Below are 24,360 nucleotides of genomic sequence, written 5' to 3'. Positions count from 1 at the left end.
TTTGTAAATTCCCTACCGTAAATATATAAAACATTTATTTTTGTGAGTGAATGCAGCACAATCGCGAACATAAATGGACAACTTTAAAGGCGATTTTCTCAATGTTTTCAATTTTTCTGCACTCTCTAATTCCAGATTATCAATAGTTGTATATCGGCCAAATATTGTCCTATCCTAACAAACCATACATCAATGGAAAGCTTATGTATTAAGCTTTCAGATGATGTATACATCTCAATTTAAAAAAAAAAACAAATTGATCCATGTGACTGGTTTTGTGGTCCAGGGTCACATATGGTTTCCAAAGCATTTTTTCCTTTGTTATGCAAACGTTAAGGAAACATTCCGTTGTATCAATCTGCAAACATTAAGGGAATGTTCTTTTGAATGTTCTCTGAACATTCTGAAACAAGTAAAATGTTACTGAATGTTACAGCTCTACAAGGCAATAGTGTCTTTATTCGGCTCGAGTCAACGTGGATTCAATTCAGTTCAATAACAGTTTCCATGTTGCAAAATTCGTCAATTATGAAACATTCAATTCAGCTTCAGTATAAAGCAGCTTCACGGCTCTAAAGAAAGGGGATTGTAAGCAGCAAACTTCCGTATTCTGTAAAACAGGTTTGCATCGGTTTTTCGCCTTTAAATATAAATCTGTTTTACTTAAGATGCCTTCGAAGGAGTTACCCTAAGCATAACTGATGTCCATCGCATATGCTGATTGAATGCTTGATTGAAGTTTCAGTGGCTACAGTGGATCGGCAAGGTGAATTAGATTTATACCTGGAAGTCCTGCCACTGTCTGACTGACCTCCAGTCAGCAATCCATGCATGCTGTTTTCCATTTTCCTGTTGAACCAGTGCAAGCCTATACATATCCATTCAGTAAGCACACAGTTAGCTGTCATTTAAACACTGGCTGATGGAGATGGCACAACAGTTCCCTTAGAAGTCCTCACAGTGTATCTAATTCTTCTTCTCATTAATATTTGGATATTAAAATTGAATGAGACGCCAGTAAAAAAAATAACTAGCTAGGTTAGCTAATTGCTTTAAAAGTAAATCGCCGTCAGCTCATACTGCTGTTAACCCTTTCTCCGACAAGTGGATGCGGCGAGACTTGTTTTCCTGTTTGTTCATGTGACGTTCGACATAAAGCCTATAGTGTCATTCTCCAGCTCAATTCAGTTCAAGCTTTGTTCTCATCTGTCAGTGTAGTCAAAACTATGATTTTTAGTGTCTTTTAAACCCCAAGTAAGTCGAAGGCGACAGTGACAAAGAACCCACACTTCATCAGGTGAACTGCATAAAGTGAAGCCGTGCTGTTGCATTTAAATATAAAAACAGAAATGAAACTCTGCCTCTAATTCAAAACACATTTCCCTTTGCTCAACTATGACAATAACATCCAATCATTCAACAGGGGAAGCATTGAAATTCAAATTAGAAGAAAGAGAGAGAATTTCACAAAAGTACCAAGACATAGAAGAGGAGGAAGGTGTGAGGAAAACAGACACTGCACTAGTGCTGGGCGTCCTCTTTGCCGGTCTTGCCTGTGCTGATTTTAATGAGTCATTTCGATGCACGCTATGAAGATTAGGTGCCGGTGACGGTACTGCGCCATCTGTAAGGTAGCCGAGCGGTCACAGTAATCCATCTCACACTCGCTGTCGAGAGCAGAGAGACGGCGGGACAAGGTCACAACAGGTGGAACCGTTAACGCAGTGACAGAACGTGGACCCGAAACCTTTTCCGAGAAGCCGCTTCTCAAAACCTCCTGGAGATTTGTTTTTATTTACCGCGAAGTGACTTTGTTTGATATCAAAGACGAACTTTTCAGGATCATTGTGTATCAATTTAGAGTCTGGGTGACCGGTTAAGATGAGATGTTATGAAAAGCTACAGCTCAAATTCCTTTCAAATCGCTAAACTAAGCCTCAAATGTATATATGGAGTGTTTCAGTCGCTAAGTGGTGTCAAGGATCTTTGAGCAAGCTGTAAATCAAGGGTGCACCTTGGCTATTTACAGCAAATTATACAGCATGAATGATTCAGTGATTAGAAACATTCTGGCATTCATTACTTTCGCAAGGTCTGAAGGACTTAAACACTGCTAGCTCTTCACACTGTACAAATGCCCAAAACCTTGAGAGAGAGAGAGACGGAGTGAATCACAGAAACAAATGTATTTAAAATATGTGCCTGAAGGGGTATTAATAACACTTGATAATTCAGATCATCCTTATTAGAAAGCGCTCAAGTTTTTGTTATTAAGACGGTGCTAGGCTTGCTTTTAGACTGGCTGTTGCTTAATGTGGATGCGTCAAAGAAAAAGTCACTTTTACCCGCCTGTGTCTGTGCACTCCAAATGGAAGGTTATTATTAGTTTATTTTTTTGTACAGATGTGATTAAAAACATGAGGAAGAAGATAAGACAACAGCGGTAAGAGACGCAACCCTGACTGTCTACGTAAATGCATACAAATTGCTGCTGATGAGGTCTTTACTGGGACAGTGTTTATCTCGTAATACCTCTAGTTTTAAAACAGCACACTGTCCCCGCTCTTCAGGTGTTCATTTGAATAGACCGAGCTGAATGAGTCTTTCTGTAATTGATCCCTGGGGGACGGGAATGTCTAGGCCCACCGAATCCGCATTTCCCCCAATTAAGGATGCCATCGCGCTCCAAAAACAGAATCGGAGCGCACATCACAGACAGAACCCCTGTGCTACTGACACGACCTCACAAACACTAGCTGCCTTTGCAGGGTCCCTACACAGTGTTCACTTTATATTTCGTTTAATATATATATCAAATATTAAAGTATTATATATTTTATTGCATTATTAGTATTATATATAAATATGAGTTATGCTTATATATATTTCTTACATATAAAAGTACATGACAATAGCACATACATACCAATGCAGCATTTATTTAATGAAAAATACAGTAATATTGCGAAATATTATTACAATTTAAAATAACTATATTTTAATATGCAATTTACTCCTGTGAGGGGAATGCTGAATTTTCAGCATCATTCAGTCAGTGTCACATGATCCTTCAGAAATCATTCTAATACAATATGTTGATTTGCTGGTCAAGAAACATTTTTAACTATCATCATTAATATTTTTTTTGTGGAAGTTGTGATTCAGGATTATTTGATGAAAAGAAAGTTCAAAAGAACATATTTAAAAAAATAATAATAATTTATAAGTTGTTACTGTCACTTTTGATCAATTTAATGATTCCTTGCTGAATAAATTTATACATTTCTTTAAAAAAAATTACTGACCCCAAACTTTTGAACAAATATAAGGCCTATATATTACTTGAAAATTATTATATGTTATTAGTATTATACAGTATATATTACAGTTTTTGTGTAATGTGCACAGTTGGTGCATTTCTCAAATCATCCTTAATATTTGCAAAGAAGTATGTGCATTATCAAAACAATTCGTACACACATAACCTATGGCAACAGTTTGGATGACAGTTACTGTATTGAAATGTACAAAGCTGTGCTTCTTCTGTATGCCATATATCCATTTCAAAAGTACAAATTTACACACTACTGTACGTGAGTTATTGATTGAAAGAGACTGGAAAGGATTCACAGTTACACTTTTACTAGTGGTCTGACAACAAAAACAACATTACAATATTATTGTGATATAGAAAAGAAAAAGAAATAGGGGCACAAAGGTGAAAATACAACATTAGAAACGCAAACACAGGAAAGACCCCTCAGGCAGAACTTTGCTTTTGCATGCAGCACTGTATATATCTTTCCAATTGAAGGTTCATGATATGCAGCTTTGAGCTATTTCAGAGAACTGGTTTCTCATTGTTTGATCTACATTCTCTTCATTAGTGAAAGTCAAGATTCACCTGCACAATTCATCAATTCATGGCACATTTACAAAAAGTCTAATAGAAATGTGTAGAAAATATGCTTGACAGTTTATGGCAACTAGATCAACTATTTTGCATTTAATGAATAGATGTTTTGAGGGGTAAAACTATTGCACAGGGAACTATTTAATGCATTTTGAGAAACATGGCATTAGCAGCTGATAATGTAGGAAACCACAGACATTGTACATAATCAATTGCATGAATGTACCAATGCAATCACAAGTTGTTCAAAAGAATGTGCACAAGTGACTAGATGATGTGAAGGTTGAACAAATAGTTTTGAGAATTTCATTTCTGATCTGAGAAATGCACCAAAGCGACTGAGAAAAACTGTAATAATATTAAATTAGCATTATAAATTATAATAATATATACATTAAGTCTTCAGTCATAATTTAAATTTACAACTTTGTGTGCAGTGATATGTCGATATTGTCTGCAGTGCCATATGGACTAAACACGTACACTCCCTATATTTTGAATTGACTTAATATGGCCAAATACACTGTGAGGACTTCTAAGGGCACTATTGTGCCATCTCCATCTGCCAGAGTTTAAATGACAGCTAACTGTGTGCTTACTGAATGGATATGTATAGGCTTGCACTGGTTCAACAGGAAAATGGAAAACAGCATGCATGGATTGCTGACTGGAGGTCAGTCAGACAGTGGCAGGACTTCCAGGTATAAATCTAATTCACCTTGCCATTCCACTGTAGCCATTGAACAGCTCTTCAATGAAGTCAGAACAGAGACGATCTTTCAAAAGTCCCTTCAAAAAAGTTCTTACACAGGTGGAAAAGGTTTTTTTTCCCTCCAAGACTGAAGCTTTAAAAATAAGACCAGAAGCCCTTGCTGACACTCTTTCCTTTCTGGATAGAGTCTTGCAAATAGACTCCCAATAAAACAAAAACAAAAAAAAAAGCTAAACATATTCAAACAACTGATAGTATATACAAAAAATAAACAACCTGATGTTGTCGGAGCATGTGCAAGGAGTGTTTGGAGGGCATTAATGTCTGTAGGACATGGCAGGGGTACTCGGTTCAGACCCAAAGCTGTGGTGATGGAGTAGTTGTGAGTTAATTACTGATTACCTCTGGGGCCGTTCACCTGTGAGCCGATCATTACCTCAAACTCACGCCAAGCAGGTGCCATCCCTGGTTGTCCGCCACGCTTGTCTGCTGTGGCATGATTCCCTGGCCTGGGCCTAAAACCCTTACGCAGGAACCACAGGGGAACATGGCACAACTCAAACCTTAACATCTAGTGCTATCCGGCCAGAGGTCAACTTCTCCTTTCTCTCCCCTCCCTCTCCATTGGATCTGGATGTCTTTTTTTTTTGGCCTGGCCTGAAGTCACGGGCAGGGAAACAGCTGGCCAACGCCTGCCCGCTTGGACATGGCAGTTCTAGAGCATCGATAGTGGTGCCCACCACACCAGCTGATCCTCTCCCAGGGTCCCTGTCACGATGATGTCTTCATCGCTAACCGGAGCAGACGCCCGCTCCTGGCAGCAACTGGAGGTGACAACAAATCCAATTATCTCCCCTCCATGGAGCCCAGGCAGCCCATGCCGGTGTGACAGAGATGAGGACGGGGACAGGCAGTGCCCTGCCCACCTCATCCCACCCCTCCCCCTGATTTTAGTGGCCAAACACACAGACTACTGCCCCGTCACTCCAGTCACAGGGACAAGAGGACAAAAAGAGGGCCCCTGTGGTCTACACATACAACACACAAATAAACGATATATATATATATATATATATAGATAGATAGATAGATAGATAGATAGATAGATAGATAGATAGATAGATAGATAGATAGATAGATAGATAGATAGATAGATAGATAGATAGATAGATAGATAGATAGATTTTCCTTCGTTTTTGACTCATTGTTTTTTCGTTGTAACTGTATGAAAAAAACAAGTACATTATTTAGACTTCTTGTCTTCTTTTAAACAGAAGTAAGTCCTACTGGTTGAGAACAACATGTAAATGAAGACAGAATTTTAGTTTTGCGTGACCTACCATAAATAATAATTTAATTTAATAATATTTAAATAATTTCATTTCATTTTATTATATTATATTATTTTGAGCACAGCATGATAAATTGGTCGACAATAATCCTGTTGTAATCCTGCTGTCAGTCATGGTGGCTTGTCATTGACACAAATGTCCCACCACATTGAGATATATAATATATATAAAGACATTAGCCAGAAAACTTGATTTGTGATGAGTGTTTTTTGTGACACGCCCTGAGTTCACCTGTATAAACCAATTAAATATCCATATACAAAATGAGCTTTACTGGAAGCATTAGAGGTGTGTTAACTGCATATTAAAGAAAAAAATATTGATTGTTTATCAGTGTTTATAGGTCATCTTCACCTCTGATGATTAGCCAGAGAGGGTAAGATAGAGTGAGAAGGAGGGCACTACAAGACTTTTACACTAGTATGCAGAGCTAGGGCTGCAAAGTACAGTTATAACAAGACTGATTATTTTTCTATATACTAATCATTATTATTAATTTTGATTATCACAATTACCATTAAAATGCTTTTTTGTTAGGCTGTACATTGGGTTTCATTCAGTGATGCAAGTTACATCGTTACACCTGTAAGTGGCAACAAGCGTCCACATAATGAGGCTGTTAACACGGCACCATTTTCAAATACTACAACTACATAAAACGTTTTATGCGTTTTGGCCCTTCATTAACATGACAACGGCGTTTTGGGTGCCTGAAAATGCAAACTTTTGAAAATGGGCTTCAAAGTGCAAGTTTTTGAAAACGATCTCCATGTAAACAACAAAAAAGTGAATCTCTGAAGACGATGACGTCATGAACATGCGTATTATGTGTTCAGTCTAGTGTTTCATCGCCATCTAATGGCCTGGCAGCAGAATACAGCGTTATTAGTCATTTTCGTGGATCCGTGTGAATGGCCATCGTTTTGACAATGGTGTCGTCTGTACGCGGAAAACTGAAAGGAAAAACTTCTTTTTAAGCATATCGTTGTCGTGTAAATGTACCCTATGAGTGAATCATAAACCAATTAGTTCAAAACATTGATCGGTTTAGGAACAAAAAAAAAAACTGATACGAGAAACAATTGATCATCCTTAGATGAGTAATTGAATCAATTACTCAACTGATTTACAACACAGATTCATTCCGGAATTAAACACTTCAGACGCATCTGAGATTGTTCTGGCTTAGGCGAGTCATGATTCATTGAAAAAGACTGATTTCTTTTATGAATTAAACACCATTAATATGTCTGGTCGTGCTGGTCGTGCTTTGGAGAGTTATTAAACCATTCATTCAAATGATTTGTTCTTAAATACTGATTCATTCATGAACTAAACACCACAAATATGTTTTGCTTGTAGACTTAAAAAGGTTGGTCGGTGAGTCATGAACTGTTCATTCAAATGATTTGTTAAAAAACACTGATCCATTCACTAAATGCCAGTGCTGTGTGTTGCTGTGTTTCGCCGGGGCTCGATTAATACTATTTTAATTTGCGGAGCAAAAATTGCATAAGTTACTCAATATTGTAAAAAGTAATAATATTAAATTAATGTTTATTATTATACTGTTTTTAAATGGCAATATCAGCAAGACAACTTGACTTTATACAATACATCACTACAAGACAATAAGACACATTGGCCATGAGGGCAGCGTGAAAAAAAAACTGTTAACCTTGTTAACCTTTAATCTCTCATTATTTAGGACTGGTTGTCAATTGTCTAGACCTAACATTAATTTAAAAGGATTCATGTGTAAAACAAAAAAGTCTGTGATTGGTTACAACATTCAACCGTTGAAGCTGTAAACAGAAAATAGAAAGAGCTGAGTGCTGCACACCAACAAAGACCTAATAGATAATCCATATTCATATGCAGGCCATGGCACTGCTGTCCTGTTTATTTGAAAGGGAAAAGTAGATTCTCCTGGCCAAAGCCCTTCTGATAAAGGCAGTGACTCACAGGTTTCATGATATGCAGATGAGCCTTCAATGTGGATGACTGGTGACACGGGGCGCTTGAGCATGGAGTTGGTGGACATGCCCAGAGGGAGATTCTGAAATTCTGATGGACCAACTCATCCAATGGGCCATTTCTAGTGGAGTAGAGGGAAATGATAGCATCCAGTCCCATCAAAATATGAGCCAATGTGTTCCAGGCAAAGGCTTCTGAGACAGCTAAACAAAGAACCACTGAAGCAAGGGCTTCTCAAACTTTACTGTACGTTTACCCAACCTGTCTATATGGACACATAAAGTGGTGATCTTATACATTAGTATAGGGATTCAAACGGATAGTTCACCCTAAAATTAACGTTTTCCTCTCCGACAGAGCTCTAAAAATTTGTATTCGGTTCTGATATGGCGATATGAAGTTATCTCATTGAGGAAAGACATATGGGTTTGAAACAACATAAAGGTGAATAATTGATGACAGATTTTTATAGCCATAATTTTCACTGGAACACCACAAAAGAATGACCAATTTTTATTTTTAATTTTTTTTTTTTTTGCTAAAAAAAAGTTATACTTTTTATATTTTTATGAACACAACAGAGTACATTAATATTTAGAAAGTAGCCTTTAACAGTAAAGATATTCATAATGTTACAAACGTTTTATACATGAAATAAACATATTTTTTCTTACTTGACTTTCTAGTCAAAAAATAGTTTGCAAAAAAAAAAAATTAAGCAGCACAAATTGGTTTAAACATTGATAATAATAAATGAGCACAAAATCATTCATTACAAATAATTTCTTTAGCACAAAATCAGCATATTAGAATGATTTCTGAAGGATCATGTGACACTGAAGACCGGAGTAATGATGCTGAAAATTTGCCATTACAGATATAAATAATATATAGACATTAATAAATTTAAACAATTATTTTAAGTTACATAATAATGTTTTATAATATTACAGTTTTATTGTATTTTTGATTAATATTTTATTAATAAAAAATAATTACCAACCTCAATGTTAGTGTATATTTATTATACAGACCAAAAGTCCAAAAGTTAGAATATTCACTAATATATAATACATATAATATAATTAGTAATATAAATATATATAAATATTACTAATAAGATTAAGTGTCATGTTCCAAGTCACTTCGTATGCATTTGATATCGTTACATGATTTGTGTCCATTTTGTACTGCCGCCACAAACTCTGCCACCGCAACCTAAAAAAGGCCTTTGCATCTTGTCAGTTTGTTTTTCATATGCTCTAACCACAATCCTCACCCCCCCCCCCCCCCCCCCCCTTTTCACCCTCAAATGGAAAAGAGGATGAAAAAAATCAACAACAACAACAACCTCTACTTCCTGTGAAACCGTTGGTCGCACCTCTGAATGCACTGACGGGGGAGAGTAAAGCCATTAAAATGACACGGAGACAGATCATGTGTGACACTTCAAAGGGTCTGGAAAAAGCTGGAAAACTGAGCAGCGCAACCTCCTCATCCACCCTCCGGCGGGGAAGAGAGGGAAAAAAAACACAAAGCCGACAAGCACGCGCCGCATGGTCAACACAAGCACCCAGAGACTCCCGCGCTCTCCTCTCGGCCTCCCCCCAGACCCAAACACAGACTCGTCCCCCGCTACTACACGTCCAATGATTACACTATTCCCTCTCTCTCGCTCAGAGGAGCTAATTAATGCTTTAATATGCAAATGAGTGCCACAGTAAATTACACAGCTGGCAAATATGCCTGTTTTGCCCCCAAAACTACATCAGGAAATGAGCAAGACTGCGTGTGGATTGTGAATGCAAAGAGACAGAAGGTTTATTTCGAAACAGCGAAGATGAGTTCACCTCAAAGTTTGGGTGGCGAAGGGTAAAAGTTTATCTGCAAGATCTGAACTAGTTCTAACAGCGGACGTGATCTTGGACAGCAGTAATTAAGGACAGTAGAAAGGTCACTTTGAATGCTACATCAATTAGATTCCGTATTTAATTTAACAAAAATGAAAACAAGTCTGTGAGGGAAGCAGATATAGTCTGTTTAGTATGTCATACATCTTACAAAATACTCAAAAAACATTATTAAAACCGCTAAAGATTAGATGTGACCGACAGTACGACAAAGTTTTCACACAATAGTGCAACATACTGTATGCTTCATAACCTCATTTTTGTTCACATCAAGTTATATATAGTGAGTACACAGAGTCTAGTTTCAAAGCAGACTGATTCCTACAACAAGATATTGGTGACAACAAGTGCTATTTTTTCCATGGCATTTAGAGCAGATGCAAAGAAAGAGATGCGAGAGTGTGATTTGGTTTAGCTTTGATAAACACATGACACTTGACTGCTTTGCTATATACGGCTGTTATTTTCATGCCCTACAACCATGTGAAGTTGATGGGAGGAGATACTGTGAAAGTATCACTAAAATATGGAACATGTTACAATCCTCACAAACTCCAATTCTCTAATTAAATTTCAGGCCATAAAGAACTTTAAATGTATCTTTTTTGTTGTTGCAGGCACTGAATCTGGAAGGCAATAGAGAGGTAAAAGCAGAAATAAATATGAAGCTGTGGAGCAGAGTTAGCACTTGCAACGCATAGAAGCTTTGAGTGTTATTCAAAAAAAGACATAGGAGCAGAAGAAAACAATGATGAGACAAGCATTTGTTTGTTGTCCCGTGACTCTTCGGCCCTGCTGTTAATAAGATGCGTTTTTGTCAATTGGATCACAATTAGACGAGGGAGACACATTCCCATTTACAACTGGTGTTTTAATCCGTCTCCTTTTGTCAACTTTCAACCACTTCTGTCCAGATTTCTTCGAGGGGAGTGTCTATGGGCAGGTAAACGCATGTTTTTTTCCAGGTCTTTTGATCTATTGGACAAAATCAGCTTTTACACTACGACCGCGGCCGGAGACAACGAAAAAACATACGGAGAGCAGCAGCTTTCGTTTCTGCTCTGACAGCCGCAAGACCCCACCGAACGCTGTGAGGCGGTTAGAAATCAGGAATGGTGAGAGTACACTGTGCTTGGTAAGCTTCTTCAAACCAAACTTGGGTTTCTAGCTGACAAAGTTTAAAGGGTAACTTTTTTTAGTTAATGATCTGTAAGACTGGGGATTTATTAATTCTGTTCATTGATTCGAGTAAAGTGTTTTAATTCTACAATATATGGTGTAAAAACGTCTGAGTGCTGCCCTCTGCAGTTGAATTTTCCTATTGGATGTTGTGGTACTGCGTGATGCCTACAGAGAGACGCGGGTCTCAGGTGCACGCTTACCCTACGCTGGGCTCTGCCCACTTTTCCAGCATTTTTCAAATATTGGCAGTGGGTGGAGTCAGGCTCTGACCAGGAGTTGAGTTACCCTTTAAATCCCGTCTGGCTAGCACGCTTCCCAAAATGTTAACACATTAGGTCCATAGATGTAGAGTAGGCGGTCTTTTGTGGCTGTTTGAACACATTCGACCACATGAGCGTTTACACTATGAATGCAATCAGGTCACGTCTGTTTCTCCCCCTACAATGACGATTTTGCTTAATTGGATTCAACAATTAAAATCACAGAACATCATAATTTTGACAAACTGTTGAACAGATACTAAATTAACTGCAGTAACTATTTTAATTATGAATCTTTTTCATTAATAACCTTAATTAGAAAAAATGACACATCTTGCATACAACCATATTTCCACATGAACAGAATTAAAAGGAATTAACATTGCAGTTATAGTAGTATATTGTAGCAATGTTCAGGGAAGAAGCAGGCGGGAACCGGCGAACATTCAAATAAACTTTATTAAAATAAAACAAACTAAACTAAAATACCGCCAGCAGCCCCTCGCGGACGACTGCTGGCTTACCTAAAATAAACATAACGGCCAGCAGCCCCTCGCGGACGACTCCTAGCTAAAATAAAACACAAATACAAAAAAAAAAAAACTCAACTAAAATACAGGCCTGTTCCTCTCTCGATCATCAACGTCGTCGCTCCTCCTTTATGCTCCGCTCCTCCGTGAGAGATGCGAGACCGGTGTGCTTCACAGGTGTTGCTCATTAGTAATCGCCCCACCGGCCTCGCGCCGTTCTCTCACGTCCCTCGGCCGTCCTGTTCGCCACATACCCCCATCGCCCCTCACAGGCCGGGAGGTACCCACGAGCCTGTGCCTACTCCCCCCCGGCGGCGGAAGCATGAGGAGCGACAGATCGAGAGAGGGGAGAGAGAAAAAAAAAATTTCCGGTTCCCACAACGCGCTGCCATCTGGTCCTCCACCAGCTGGGCGATCTTCTCCACGGTGCCTGGCCCTGACGCTGGGTAGCCCTCGGTGGACGGCTCGACGGTCCTCCGCCGCCCGGTGGACTCGCGCACCATGCTCAATGGCACCGCGGATTCCCCACAGCGGCGAGGACTCTCTGACAGCGCGTTCCTCCCTCTTCCCGGGTTTCGGCACCAGTGTAGCAATGTTCAGGGAAGAAGGAGGCGGGAACCGGCGAACATTCAAACATACTTTATTAAAATAAAACCAAACAAACTAAAATACCGCCAGCAGCCCCTCGCGGACGACTGCTGGCTTACCCAAAATAAACATAAGGGCCAGCAGCCCCTCGCGGACGACTGCTGGCTAAAATAAAACACAAATACAAAAAAGCAAAACTCAACTAGAATACAGGCCTGTTCCTCTCTCTATCATCAACGTCGTCGCTCCTCCTTTATGCTGCCGCTCCTCCGTGAGAGATGCGAGACCGGTGTGCTTCACAGGTGTTGCTCATTAGCAATCGCACCACCGGCCTCGCGCCGTTCTCTCACGTCCCTCGGCCGTCCTGTTCGCCACATATATATTCAGGCTATTTCTGCAGCATATAATTATTGTAAAATTAAATGTTTTTATTTCATTTATAGAAATAACTACATTAAAAAAATGTTTGTCCCAAACGAGCATTTTTAATACATTTTGTTTTTAATTATGAAATTATTTGGTGCACTTTGGCCCTCTAGTGGTTAAAAACAAAACTGTATGCATTTTACAGAAGAACATTGTTTTGGTAGTGCTTTGCCTCTGCGTGACTGCAAATGAATATGATTTTTTTTTTAAAAGGTTAAAAAAATTATAACCAGTTTACATGGAAATGATCTTAAGCTGACTAGCTAAAGACGTTACTGCAGCTATACCCATTACACAGTACTTCTGTAAGCAATAAGGTACGAGAGGCTGTGCTGTACCGTGAATAAGTCATGGCTGAAGGGGTTGGGGTTGGCCCTATTCACACTAGAGCACATCCTTTTGTTCCTTATTGTTTTTATAAAACGGTTATCACACAATGCAAATTTTAAAGTCAAGAAATATGAATGCAACTTTTACAAAGTAAAATCACTAAAAACTTTCCTTCCCCTGGAAAAAATAGTCCCTGACGGTGAACAGCAGCAGAAGTTACATTATTAGACCATTAGATGGTCTAATAATCTAATGGTCGAGCGAGTCACTCAGTAGCGAAGACTTTTATATTGAAAGGACTGAAACTTTTGAATACGGAAACAAGATGAACTGAACTAACAAATGCTTTGACCAGCGCTGTCAGGCACGGGAAACCCCCTTAACTCTTATAAAAACAAGATATCGCAGCAGACAATCAAACAGATTTTTTTATTATGAACACAGGACTGACATGAAGGAAAATGCTAAATCTGAATGCAAGTAATACACTCGGTCACTCGAGCTCTCTCTCTCACAATACTTTTCTACATAATACAGAAAGCTTCAATGAACAATATTAATTAAGAACAAACATATGTTTTCATTGCTAAGAGTGGTTGCTAAGTGTGTTGTGCAGTGATGCATAGAACCGTTGGGTGAAGCGGTCATAGCCGTGTTTTATAGTGAATAAAACACAGCTATTGACCAATTAGAATCAAGTACTGGAACTAACCGTTTAATAATTGAAATAGAAAATAACTATAATTTGAAGTGTTTCAGGCTTTACTTTGTGGGAAACTAAAAAAAAAAAAAAAAAAACGCAATTTAGCACCAAAGGTTGTAGCCATGCTGTATTCACAAATGTTCAAAAACTGAGCTACAATGCCACGTATGTGTGTGTGTGTGTTTGTGTGTGTGTGTGTGTAAAGCTCATCATAAGCAGCTCATCAGAGGTCCCATGAGCAGGACCTGCTCTCTGTCTGCTCACTCACTCAACTCCAGCCATCATAGAGTCAGACACCATGACCGACCACAAACACTAACCAACTCTTAGTTCCACTTGGAGTCTGTCCCACAAGACCACCTGCCCCTCTACAGCCCTACCTGCATCTCTAATGATCCTTAATGAGAGACATCGCAGCAACCTGAGTCTGCCATGCACAACAACAGTGACTTTAAGCAAACAGAAAAGAAAATGACGTCACTGTTGTACATTATTGTCTTAAAGAGACAGTTTACCCCAAAATAAATGAAAGTCAGTGGGGTCCGATGTTGTTTTGGACCATATTGACTTTCATTACAAAATTTCATTGTACGAAAACAGTTCTTCTAGATAGTTTTGTGTGTGTTCCATAAGGTTTAGTAAATGATGAAAGAATTTTCATTTTTGAGTAAACTGTAGCTTTAAAGGGGTCATAGCATGGCCATTTTCCACAAGTTGGTATGATTCTTTACCGTCTTCATGTAAAGTTTGTAACATACTTTGGCTAAAATTCCTCAATGTTGGTGTAAAACAACACCCTTTTACGATCTTCATGTAAAGATTGTAACATACTTTGGTTAAAATTCCTCAATGGTTGTGTAAAACAACACCCTTTTACGATCTTCATGTAAAGTTTGTAAAATACTTTGGTTAAAATTCCTCAATGGTTGTGTAAAACAACACCCTTTTAAGCCCTCCTCAAAAACAGCTCTGTTGACAGTGACTCTTTTAAATGATAATGAGCAACTGCTCACCCCATCCCTCTCTTCCATTGGGGGTGTCGACACAAGTCACATAAAGTGCTGCATTTGCAACCTGCCTTGGTGGACACTATACAAATGGCTGAGGGCGGAAATATGCTAATACGGGACAGTCCGTCAGTGGTCGTGGGCGGAGCCTGAGCAATATTTCATCATATTGCTCAGAAAATCCAAACGGCTTGATTATTGAGAGTTTTAAGGCTTTTTGAGGATAAAAAAAATATGAGAATAGATTTTTTTAATTATATGGTGGTTGTGTCCACACACTGGAAAGACACATTTATATGCAAACACCATAAAAAAGTGAATTTTGCATTTGATGACACCTTTAAGACAACAACGTATTTAAAAAAAAAAAAAATTCTTCTTAAAATTCCTCATGGATATAAATAGATAATTGTTGGCATATAATAGGAGTATACAGCTCAGGTCTTGTAATAATTTGATGAGAAATCTTGTTACTTCTTACAAAGTTCATGAATGTGTAAAGTATGACCTTAACCAAGATGAATAACTAGAAGCACCTTGATAAAGAGATGGATAACATGGTCTCAACTTTCTGAATTCCTAAGACTCCCACAAAAAATATTATAGATCAGCAAATAATCAAAAATGAACACCAAATAGGCCAATGATCTGAGCGATTTGAGCTTCAACAGACACGCCAAATCAGATATTGTAAACAAAGACCCAAGGACCTACATCCCTCCCTACCACCTTTCTCTCGTTTAAATATGCGCATGTAAAATTGTGCCACACACACACACACTTTTCTTTTGAAGAATGAAATTGTCGCTTTTCTCAGTCCCAGGGAATTTTACGAAACTGAATCAGAACACTTGATCTGACCACCCACTGATTTCTGATGGAAAGATTTGCTTTTTAATACAATCGTCAGTCGTTCTGCCACGTTGTGCCTGGCCCAGACAAATCCCAGCAGTGTGTCTTCTTGTACTGCCACAGTGAAATGTCTCATTCTCCATCGGTTAAATACCACCCTGCTGTAATCTATCATGGTGGAAATGTTAATAACATTGTCCTCTGTTTCAGCTGAGCTTAAATATGACACATTTATACACATTTAAGACAGATGGCATGTTTTCGGGCCGTTTATCGATGAAAATAAATTTCGAGGTGTAACTGATTGACAAGGTAAAAACATCAGAATCCAAACTAATGATTGATATAAAAACAAATCAAGTTATGTTTCTAGCTTTAGAATCTGTTTTAAAGAGAGCAGTCTGTCCTTTCATGATTTTAATTAACGCTTTAATATGCAAATAAGATAGAGGAGATAAAATCATGACAAACAGATGGCAAGTTAACTTTTTCTTTTCCGGCATGTTCTTAAGTTGCAATATCATTTTTTCAGGGCTTTTGCAACGATGTGTGAAGCAGCTCTAAGTGATCAGCAACAACTTGTATCTTTGCCTAACTTGGACAGTAACTTCTGTATTTTCAGTTGAACTTCACTGATACAGAAACAAGCAATGGCAAAAATTTGAAAATTGAGTTTGCTTAAACATCTTTACAGTATTAATTGTGAATGTAAAATCCACAATATGCCCCAAAGTCAATGGATTTTCATCGTTAGAATTGGGCTGGGACTGGGTAGCCACAAATTGTTTTGGATAATTAAAGAAAGTAAAGAAAATTAAGTTTGACTTTAGTTTTTTGGTCATCAATAGATCATACAAAAGTATACAAAATGAATTGCCAATACTGAATGTTCCTATACTTTGTGACCAGTGAACCAATGAATGATTTCATCATTTTATAGGATTTACTGTCAGGTACAAATCTTTTGAATTCATTTAACATCTATAGTTATTAGTGTAAATTAGTATTAGTTAATAGTTAGATGTCTCCAATAAAACCCTAAAATATATACACACTATAAAATTGTTCATGATTGTTACACAAGTTTTTTTTTTCATGATACTCCAGTCCTAAAATCTACATACAATTTAAAAAAATGATCTGTTATTTTCAGTTCAGACCCAAGAACCATCTGTATTGAACATTACTTTTCTACACACTGAAATAGTCAGAATTATTAGACTCACCTTTTCCTCTTTCACGTGTTGGTCCACATCCAGTCTGATGAGTGAACGGTTGATCTTTAAGGCCAATGAGAGAGCCATGAGGCCCCCAGCAAGCACCTGGTTCTGTCGTACGTCCAACCGCTGGATCTGTCGACTTTCTGCAAGGATCTCAGCCAAAGTCACAGCACCTGGCACCATGGGTAGAAAATGCAGGCTTAGTTATAAGGTGAAACAGAAATAAACTCCAGAAAAAAGGAAATCTATAAAGAGAGGATGTGCCAAAGAGGTAGAAATTTAGAAAAGCAATATTACAAACCCTACCCTCACATGTTATTCCTGTGGCAGCTAGGCCAAGTTGCAATAAAGAGCGATTGATCATGAGGGACTCCTTTAGCGTGTGAATGCCTCTGTTCTCAAGGTTGTTTTTGCCAAGGTTTAATATTTCGAGGGTTTTTAAGTGGGGCTGAAAAAAAAAAACAGGATGTATAAGAAAACTGATGAGCTTGTTTTTAAATCACTTTTTCGAATTCAAAAGTGTGCTTTTTTTCTGTGCATTTGAATCCAATTATAGATGGTGAATTTGTGTCACTTTGAGAGGTTTAAGTGTCACACACCGTGCCGTGGCAATATATTGACTCTCAACAGCATATTAGCCGCGTCATTTATGAAGCACGATTAGCAGCCATATAAAGCAGGAGAAAGCGGAGCACATAAGGGAAAAGCCATGTTGCATAACAGAACGTACACCATGCCAGCTCGCTTCGCTCATTATGCTCACTTAGTCTCCTGCTTTAAATGAAAAACCACAGACAGCTAAAAAAAACAAGCACAGAGATCAACTGACAGTTCATTTGCGTCACTGTTACAACACTCAAGCATGTAAACACCCACACATCGACATATACAGTATATGTATACAGACACAACCAACAAGCCCAATCAAATATCAAGAGAAAGAAAAAAAAAAACTAAAGACAATGACATTTCAAATGCAAAACACTTAAGAATTCAAAATAATTTGTGTCAAGTATTGGTTTTATGTTATCGGGTATATTTTTTAACCCATACATACAATACAACTAAACGGGATAGTTCACCCAGAAACAAAAATTCTGCCATCATTTGCCCACCTTCATGTCATTCCAAATCTGACTCTTTTTATTCTTCTGTGAAAGGTAAAAGAAGGTATTTTGAGAAATGTTGCAGTGGTTTATTTTCATTGCAATGGAAGTCAATGGGCTTCAAAACTGTTTGGTTACCAACATTCTTTAAAATATCTTATTTTGTGTTGCGCAAAAAAAAAGAGTCATTCAGGTCTAGAAAGACATGAAAACTATTTTTTGGGAGAACAATATAATAAATTTACATGTATATATGTGTATATATATATATATATATATATATATATATATATATATATACATACATATTTACTGTATATAAAATACACTATTATTAAAATCAAAGGAACAAAAGCAATAATAGAAATAATAATAATTAATAAAAAACAATCAAGTGAGGCTGAAAAATAACAGGATGTTTAAAAAAGCAAACTATATAAAAATGTATTAATTAATAAATACATTAGTAAACATTCAGTTATTTAAAGTCCAATTAACTTTACTACAAATATCGCAAATTATTGTTAACATAATAAACGTTTCAAGTTAACTGAAGTAGCCACATTCTAACAGCCTATGTTTGACAACTTCAGTTATCCGATTTCCAATTGGTCAGACAAGGATCCGCTGTAAAATGTGGATAACATTGTGATTTAATTATGTTCCGCTGACATGAGAGAGTTCTGTGTCTGCCCAAATAACCCATTTATTCGCTCTCTCTCTCTCTTCTTCTGCCTTTAAAGAAACCCCAGGGGAAAAAAAGAAAGAAAGGTTAATAACAACCCTTCCTGTGTCATATTCGACACGACCAGCCATCGGACTAATTATATTCATTATGGCCGCATGGATGTCTACTTATCCTTCTTAATGACAGACCACATGAAAAAGCCCTCTAAACACATATCTATTATTTAATCAAACTGTTCCCATTTGGTACAGGCAAAATGGAATGAGCAGGCTTTATTTTTGGCCTGAATGAATTCTCTGTGAACACGCCAAAGGCCGAGAGAAGAGAAAGCAGGCCTTTAATTTGTAGCTTTTGATTTAAATCGCCATTCAGATGACAAAAAGGTACAGTTTATTCTGACAATCAGAGCTGCTGAAGAGGAATAGATATTATTAAGGATTAGAGATGAGCTTTCCAGTGAGGATGAGACAAGCCATTTCCCTTTGTTCTCTTCTCTTTTCTCTCTGTATGTCAAACTCCGCCGTAGTAGACCACACAAAAAAAGAAGATATATCCAGTAGCTGTCGTGTTGACGGTTTGGGTACTTCCTCTCCAAAGCCCAGCAGAGGCCACATGCAGTGTCACTGTTTGCCTTTAATCAAAGCCACGCTCGGATAAAACAGAAATTAATAAATAGCTGAAAAACCTACTGAGTGAAAATCATTGTATTTAGTATTATGTGCAACCCGCAGTTTATTCTATATAGACCCACTCAAAAAAGAAACTTCCATGTAACAGGAAAGGTGAATTTTTAGGTGAACATCCCACTCTTTTCCATGTAATGAAAGTAAATCAGGAATAGGGCTGTCGAGATTTCCAAAGCCACATGATAGCTTGTTGTAAGGAACAGATTGAAATTTAATCATCAAACAGTGAAAATCTTGACATTCGTTCATGAATGAATCATTCTTTTAAGTCAGGTCTTTTCAATGATTCGACTGATCCAGTTCACATACCCTTTGCTAATGAATCACTGATTTGGTTCACTGGCTCAGTTATCCGCAACACAAAATTGTCAGTGAATACAAATTTCAGTTTGTAAGTCACAAATAGCAACAAAAAGTAACTACAAAACACAAGTCAAAAAACATATATTTTGATGCTATTATGATGCTTTTGAATCTTTTTTTTTTAATCTTGAAACTTCCAGTCACCCTTCATACTACTTTAATATAAAAGAGTGGATTTTAGATTTCTTCCAAATTTCTCTTTTTCTGTTCCATACAGGTTTGGAATGACAAGGGAGTGTGTAATGATGACAGAACTTTCATTCTTGGAGAACCTTTTTTCTTTAAATAAAACTGTGAAAAGCATTTTACTGCTGCACAATCTACCAGATGTGTTACTTATTTTTTTACTTCCTCTGCTTTTTTTAATCACACTTCGTACGTCTAGAAGTGCTGTTTTAATGATTAAAATTGCACATATCTCTATTATCTTGCCCGAGAGAAAATCTCACCAGAAGATTCTGTAGATGGCTCATGCCACGATGAGTGATGTGATTGTTACTCAGTATCAGCGTTCTCAAACCAGTCTTCTGAAAGCTCAAAGCATCACAAATCTCCTCCAAACCTGTGGAACAAAGAGAAATGACTACACAAGAGCTGAAACCAATTGTATAGTTTAACCACAAAAATTGTTTTCAACCGTGCTATTGGAAGTGCACAATACAGCCTCAAACAAAATGTGTGTACCTGAGTCAGACGTGGTATTGTTGCTGAGGTCCAAGGCTCTAAGAGTGTTGTTGTATTTAAGGAGGTCTGCAAGTTGCATGGAGTCCTGGTAGCCGTTGAGCTTGTTTTCAGAGAGGTAAAGCTCCTGCAAAGCGATGTTCCTTTTCAGAGCACCGACTAGGGCAAGAATTAAGAAAAATCTTCAGTACGCATTGGGCTTTGTCCTTCTCCAAGATATGTGTGCCAAAGAACTCTGCCACAGTGCAACAACAAAAAGATGTCATGTAAGACAATCTGGAAGAAAAAAGAGGAACACATTTCTAAGAATGCCCACAGTGGTTCACCCAAATAACAACAAAGGCCTATTGAAAACTTTGAGGTTGTATAGGACTAACTCCATTATCATTTTTATTTACATCGCTGTGATTATCACGGTCATCATTTTAATCGTCAACATCATTACATGTCCCTTTTAGGGTGAAGCTTTCATGGGCTTTTTGTCTGCGGCCTCACAGAGCTGTCTGTCCAAATCAATGCGGCAGATTTGATCAGACCCTTTCGGTTGCATGCGGAATGCCAACATCGTCATCATACACAGTAGGGACCAAACAGGGGGATCGTTGAATTGATCGGAGGGACTCCACTGTGCGAGTCAGCGAGTCCCGCAATCAGGGCCCCACCGATCGATAGCAATGATCAGAAGCTGGGCGTCCCGCTGGGAAGAATGAGGGGGGCGGCCGAGCGGCCCCAAAATATCAAATGGATCCACTTGCCGCTTAAAGAGACAGAGCCATGAAGACATAGGATGTGCCACTCAACTCCTCAGTCTCATTTAAGGACATTTCACTTGGGTTCTGTTAATGGCCTATGTCTACAACATCACTTTCTTTATCTTTCTTTTACCCAGTAATTTTCGGTGGCTGCTGTTTCCTTTCAGACATTAGCGTGACGATTGAGCAACGTTTTTTCTCTTTTTATTTCTAGAATTGGATTAAAACGCTAAATAAATAGCTGTTGAATTTACTTTGAAGAAAAATTGTATAATTTAATTTAAAAATTATTTGCAGTAACTTAAAAACATGAAATAAATGAAAATATTCAAAAAAGTATTTGCAAGTTTTAATGTTTTATTTAAATATTGTATTTATTTTTAAAAAACTACATGTAAATGTATCTTTAACAAGACGTAATTTGAAAAACTAATGTACTCTGGAACAAGACTGAAGACTGATTCAAATTGGTCTTTTGAATTATTCATTAAAAAGATACAATTCTTAAGAGTAATTTGTTCATGAATCAGACTACACTGAACAACACAGTATGTTTCTACATGCCATTCATGTGGAAAACTCAAGAAAGATGTGTTTTGTTGCAATATTTTGCTGTGTAGTCTTTTTTATCTTTTCAAATTAAATTCAGATTGTAAACTCTCACTCAGTACTTCCATAGGTTTTGCATGTTTTAATAATACATGTCCTATTGACAGTGTCCTTCACAGGCTTGAAGGGCCGCCACATGTCTGTGAAAGCTGTGTCTGTAGTCCTGTGTCCTTTTTAGGAGACAAGCTCTATAGTGCCGTGGGAAAGACTCCATCTCACAGTGAGCTGGCCGAAGTGTCCTGAACGGATCGGTGCAGCAATGTGTAAAGTGACAGGAAGAAGATTACGACATCTAATCTAAGCCCAGTCTAGCTGTTAGGGTCACTGGGCCAAAATCTGCCACTCCTCCCCTTGTCCTGCTTCATCTGTTCCTGCTGGCCAGGGGCACTCATGGAGAACGCTCATTTAATTCAAACACATGCTATCTGTACTTTAGTACTGACATATTGCAGTATTCACATTAGAGCAGGTAAAGCAACTCATAGACTGATATTAGCACTTTCTGCATTGTAAAAAAAACTTTAGGAACATTAGATGTTATTTTTAAAGATAACGCGCCCTTTGGGACTGTATGTTGTGCTGTCATATATATATATTTTTTTATATTTTAATATTCTCATAATTTGGCAGCAGGTAAATTAGGCAGCTGTCACTTTAAGACCTGACGCACGGATCCATTACACTGTTACACATGCGCTTTCCTTCTCAACCGGTTACATTCATTTAAATAATAACTGACTGTGTTTACATTAATACTCTCCAAGACCGGCATTTTGACATTATTGTGTGTGTATTTGACTGTTTAAGTGTAATAAGCAGTAAAAAAAAACTAAAATTAGTACCGAGATGCAGCTTTATGTGCACGCACTTTGGGTGTAAGCACAAAATCTGCCGGAATGAGTCCAATTAAGCGTAATTGGCAGGTGTTAATTTCAAGCCCTGGTCACAATAGAACATACTATTGAAACTTTCATTCCATGCCAACTTTAATTGAAAGAAAACACATAAAGAGTCCAATTATGTAGTTAACCCCATAACCCACAATGCACCTGTTAGCATAATTTCCATTTCACAGCACAGGGTCATATTCTCTGGCAGCAAGCACCCAAACTTTCTTCCATTGTTAGCTCACATACACTTCAATTGGATGGTGTGTGCTGGGCATACCAAGTGTGAAGAGAGGTTTGCCGCTCAGGCAGGTGTTTTCAAGGTGTAGCACTGTCAGCCTGCTGGTGAGAAGGGCTTTTGACAAGGCCTGTGCGGCGTAGTCCACCATAGGCATGTTGCAAGCATCAAGCCTCCACAGGCATCCACTCTGAAGAGACCAGACAGCAAACCATCAGAGAGAGAGACAAAAAAACTCAGAGGCCTGGTTTCACCCTCGCTGCGGACTGGCCTCTCTGTCTCACCCTCTCTCATCAAAAACCACCCTGTCTAGAGAAGCAGAAACGTCAAAACCGGAAAACAATTCTGACGGGAGGTTCCCAAAGATCTGCAGGCCATTCCGGAGTTTCATCCTATAGTCCACCACTTCAAAAGTGTCCAGATTTTTTTCTTCTTTCCCTTTCTTGGGAGATTTTGATTGATCTCATATAATACTGCCTGAGAGCGTGTCTTTGGTTTTTACCATTGAAGTCCTCATCACCGTAAGGTGATGCTGTCTTTCATCTAGAGCTGTTGCTAAATGAACACATTTGTCAGGAGTTTTATGAGGACTGTAATGATGTCCATTAAAATCAAAGTGTGAATCAGCAGTGCGAACATTTCCATCTTTGATGCATGCAATTCATTCCATCCAATTCAATCTGAAAACCACTGTGAGGTATTGGTTCACACTTAAAGACACTTAAAACACAAGGTGTGTTTCTGAACTTTAAAAAAATGAAGGCAACGTTTACATAGCGTTTTTATTTATTTAATTAATAAATCTACTTTTAAGATAAAATGTCAATTTTAAAATGTCAAGTTGCCATAACTTATTATCCTCCATAATTTTAAGATTAAATAAATGTACCCTAATGTTTAAAAAATATATATTTTTAAAGGAGTTAGAAATGCAAATGGTTTAAATTGTTCAGTTTATTTTGTTTAAGAACAAATAAGACTCTTTTAAGTGTAAGAATCGTTCACTTGCACGGAATTATTTAATTAATTACAGAATAATTTTTAGATTGTAGTGTAGCCTACTAATGAAATTTTAAAACGTTTTAGCATAACATATTATACCTGAATTACATATTTCACGACCCATTGGTCAGTAGGATTAGAAGTGCAGTAAATCTTACCCGTCGGAGGAGGTGTGACAGTGAAAGCCAACCTGAGAATCCCATGCCTGAGTTTGAGGACACGTTGAGGTGCGTAGCTGATTCGTAGTACAGAAACATATCTAGCAAAGATGACGCTCCCTTATATGAGAGAAAATACATTAATATCAACAAGTGAAAAGATTCCTGATATAAAAAAAATGATATTTTGGACGAAGTTTTTGGGGCGGACAGGTTGTTGGCGGCACG

General features: G+C 37.9%; 1 protein-coding gene across 1 annotated transcript in view; it reads right to left on the bottom strand.

Annotated features, from left to right (window-relative positions):
* The window catches only part of LOC143746651 (protein phosphatase 1 regulatory subunit 37), a 41,666-nt gene that overhangs the window by 9,432 nt on the left and 7,874 nt on the right, over positions 1-24,360 (bottom strand). Inside the window, exons 5-10 of the mRNA XM_077238608.1 lie at positions 24,133-24,252; positions 23,015-23,162; positions 20,490-20,645; positions 20,255-20,367; positions 17,269-17,410; positions 16,969-17,135 (exon numbers count right to left, since the gene is read on the bottom strand). Of these exons, the coding sequence (XP_077094723.1) occupies positions 16,969-17,135; positions 17,269-17,410; positions 20,255-20,367; positions 20,490-20,645; positions 23,015-23,162; positions 24,133-24,252 (846 nt within the window). The remainder of the gene's footprint in view (positions 1-16,968; positions 17,136-17,268; positions 17,411-20,254; positions 20,368-20,489; positions 20,646-23,014; positions 23,163-24,132; positions 24,253-24,360) is intronic.

Source organism: Siphateles boraxobius, unplaced genomic scaffold (genome assembly GCF_051911475.1).
Source record: "Siphateles boraxobius isolate OS27281-9 unplaced genomic scaffold, OSU_SipBor_1 22, whole genome shotgun sequence".
In the NCBI taxonomy this organism is placed as follows: domain Eukaryota; kingdom Metazoa; phylum Chordata; class Actinopteri; order Cypriniformes; family Leuciscidae; genus Siphateles; species Siphateles boraxobius.
This window is presented reverse-complemented; position numbering and strand designations above follow the sequence as displayed.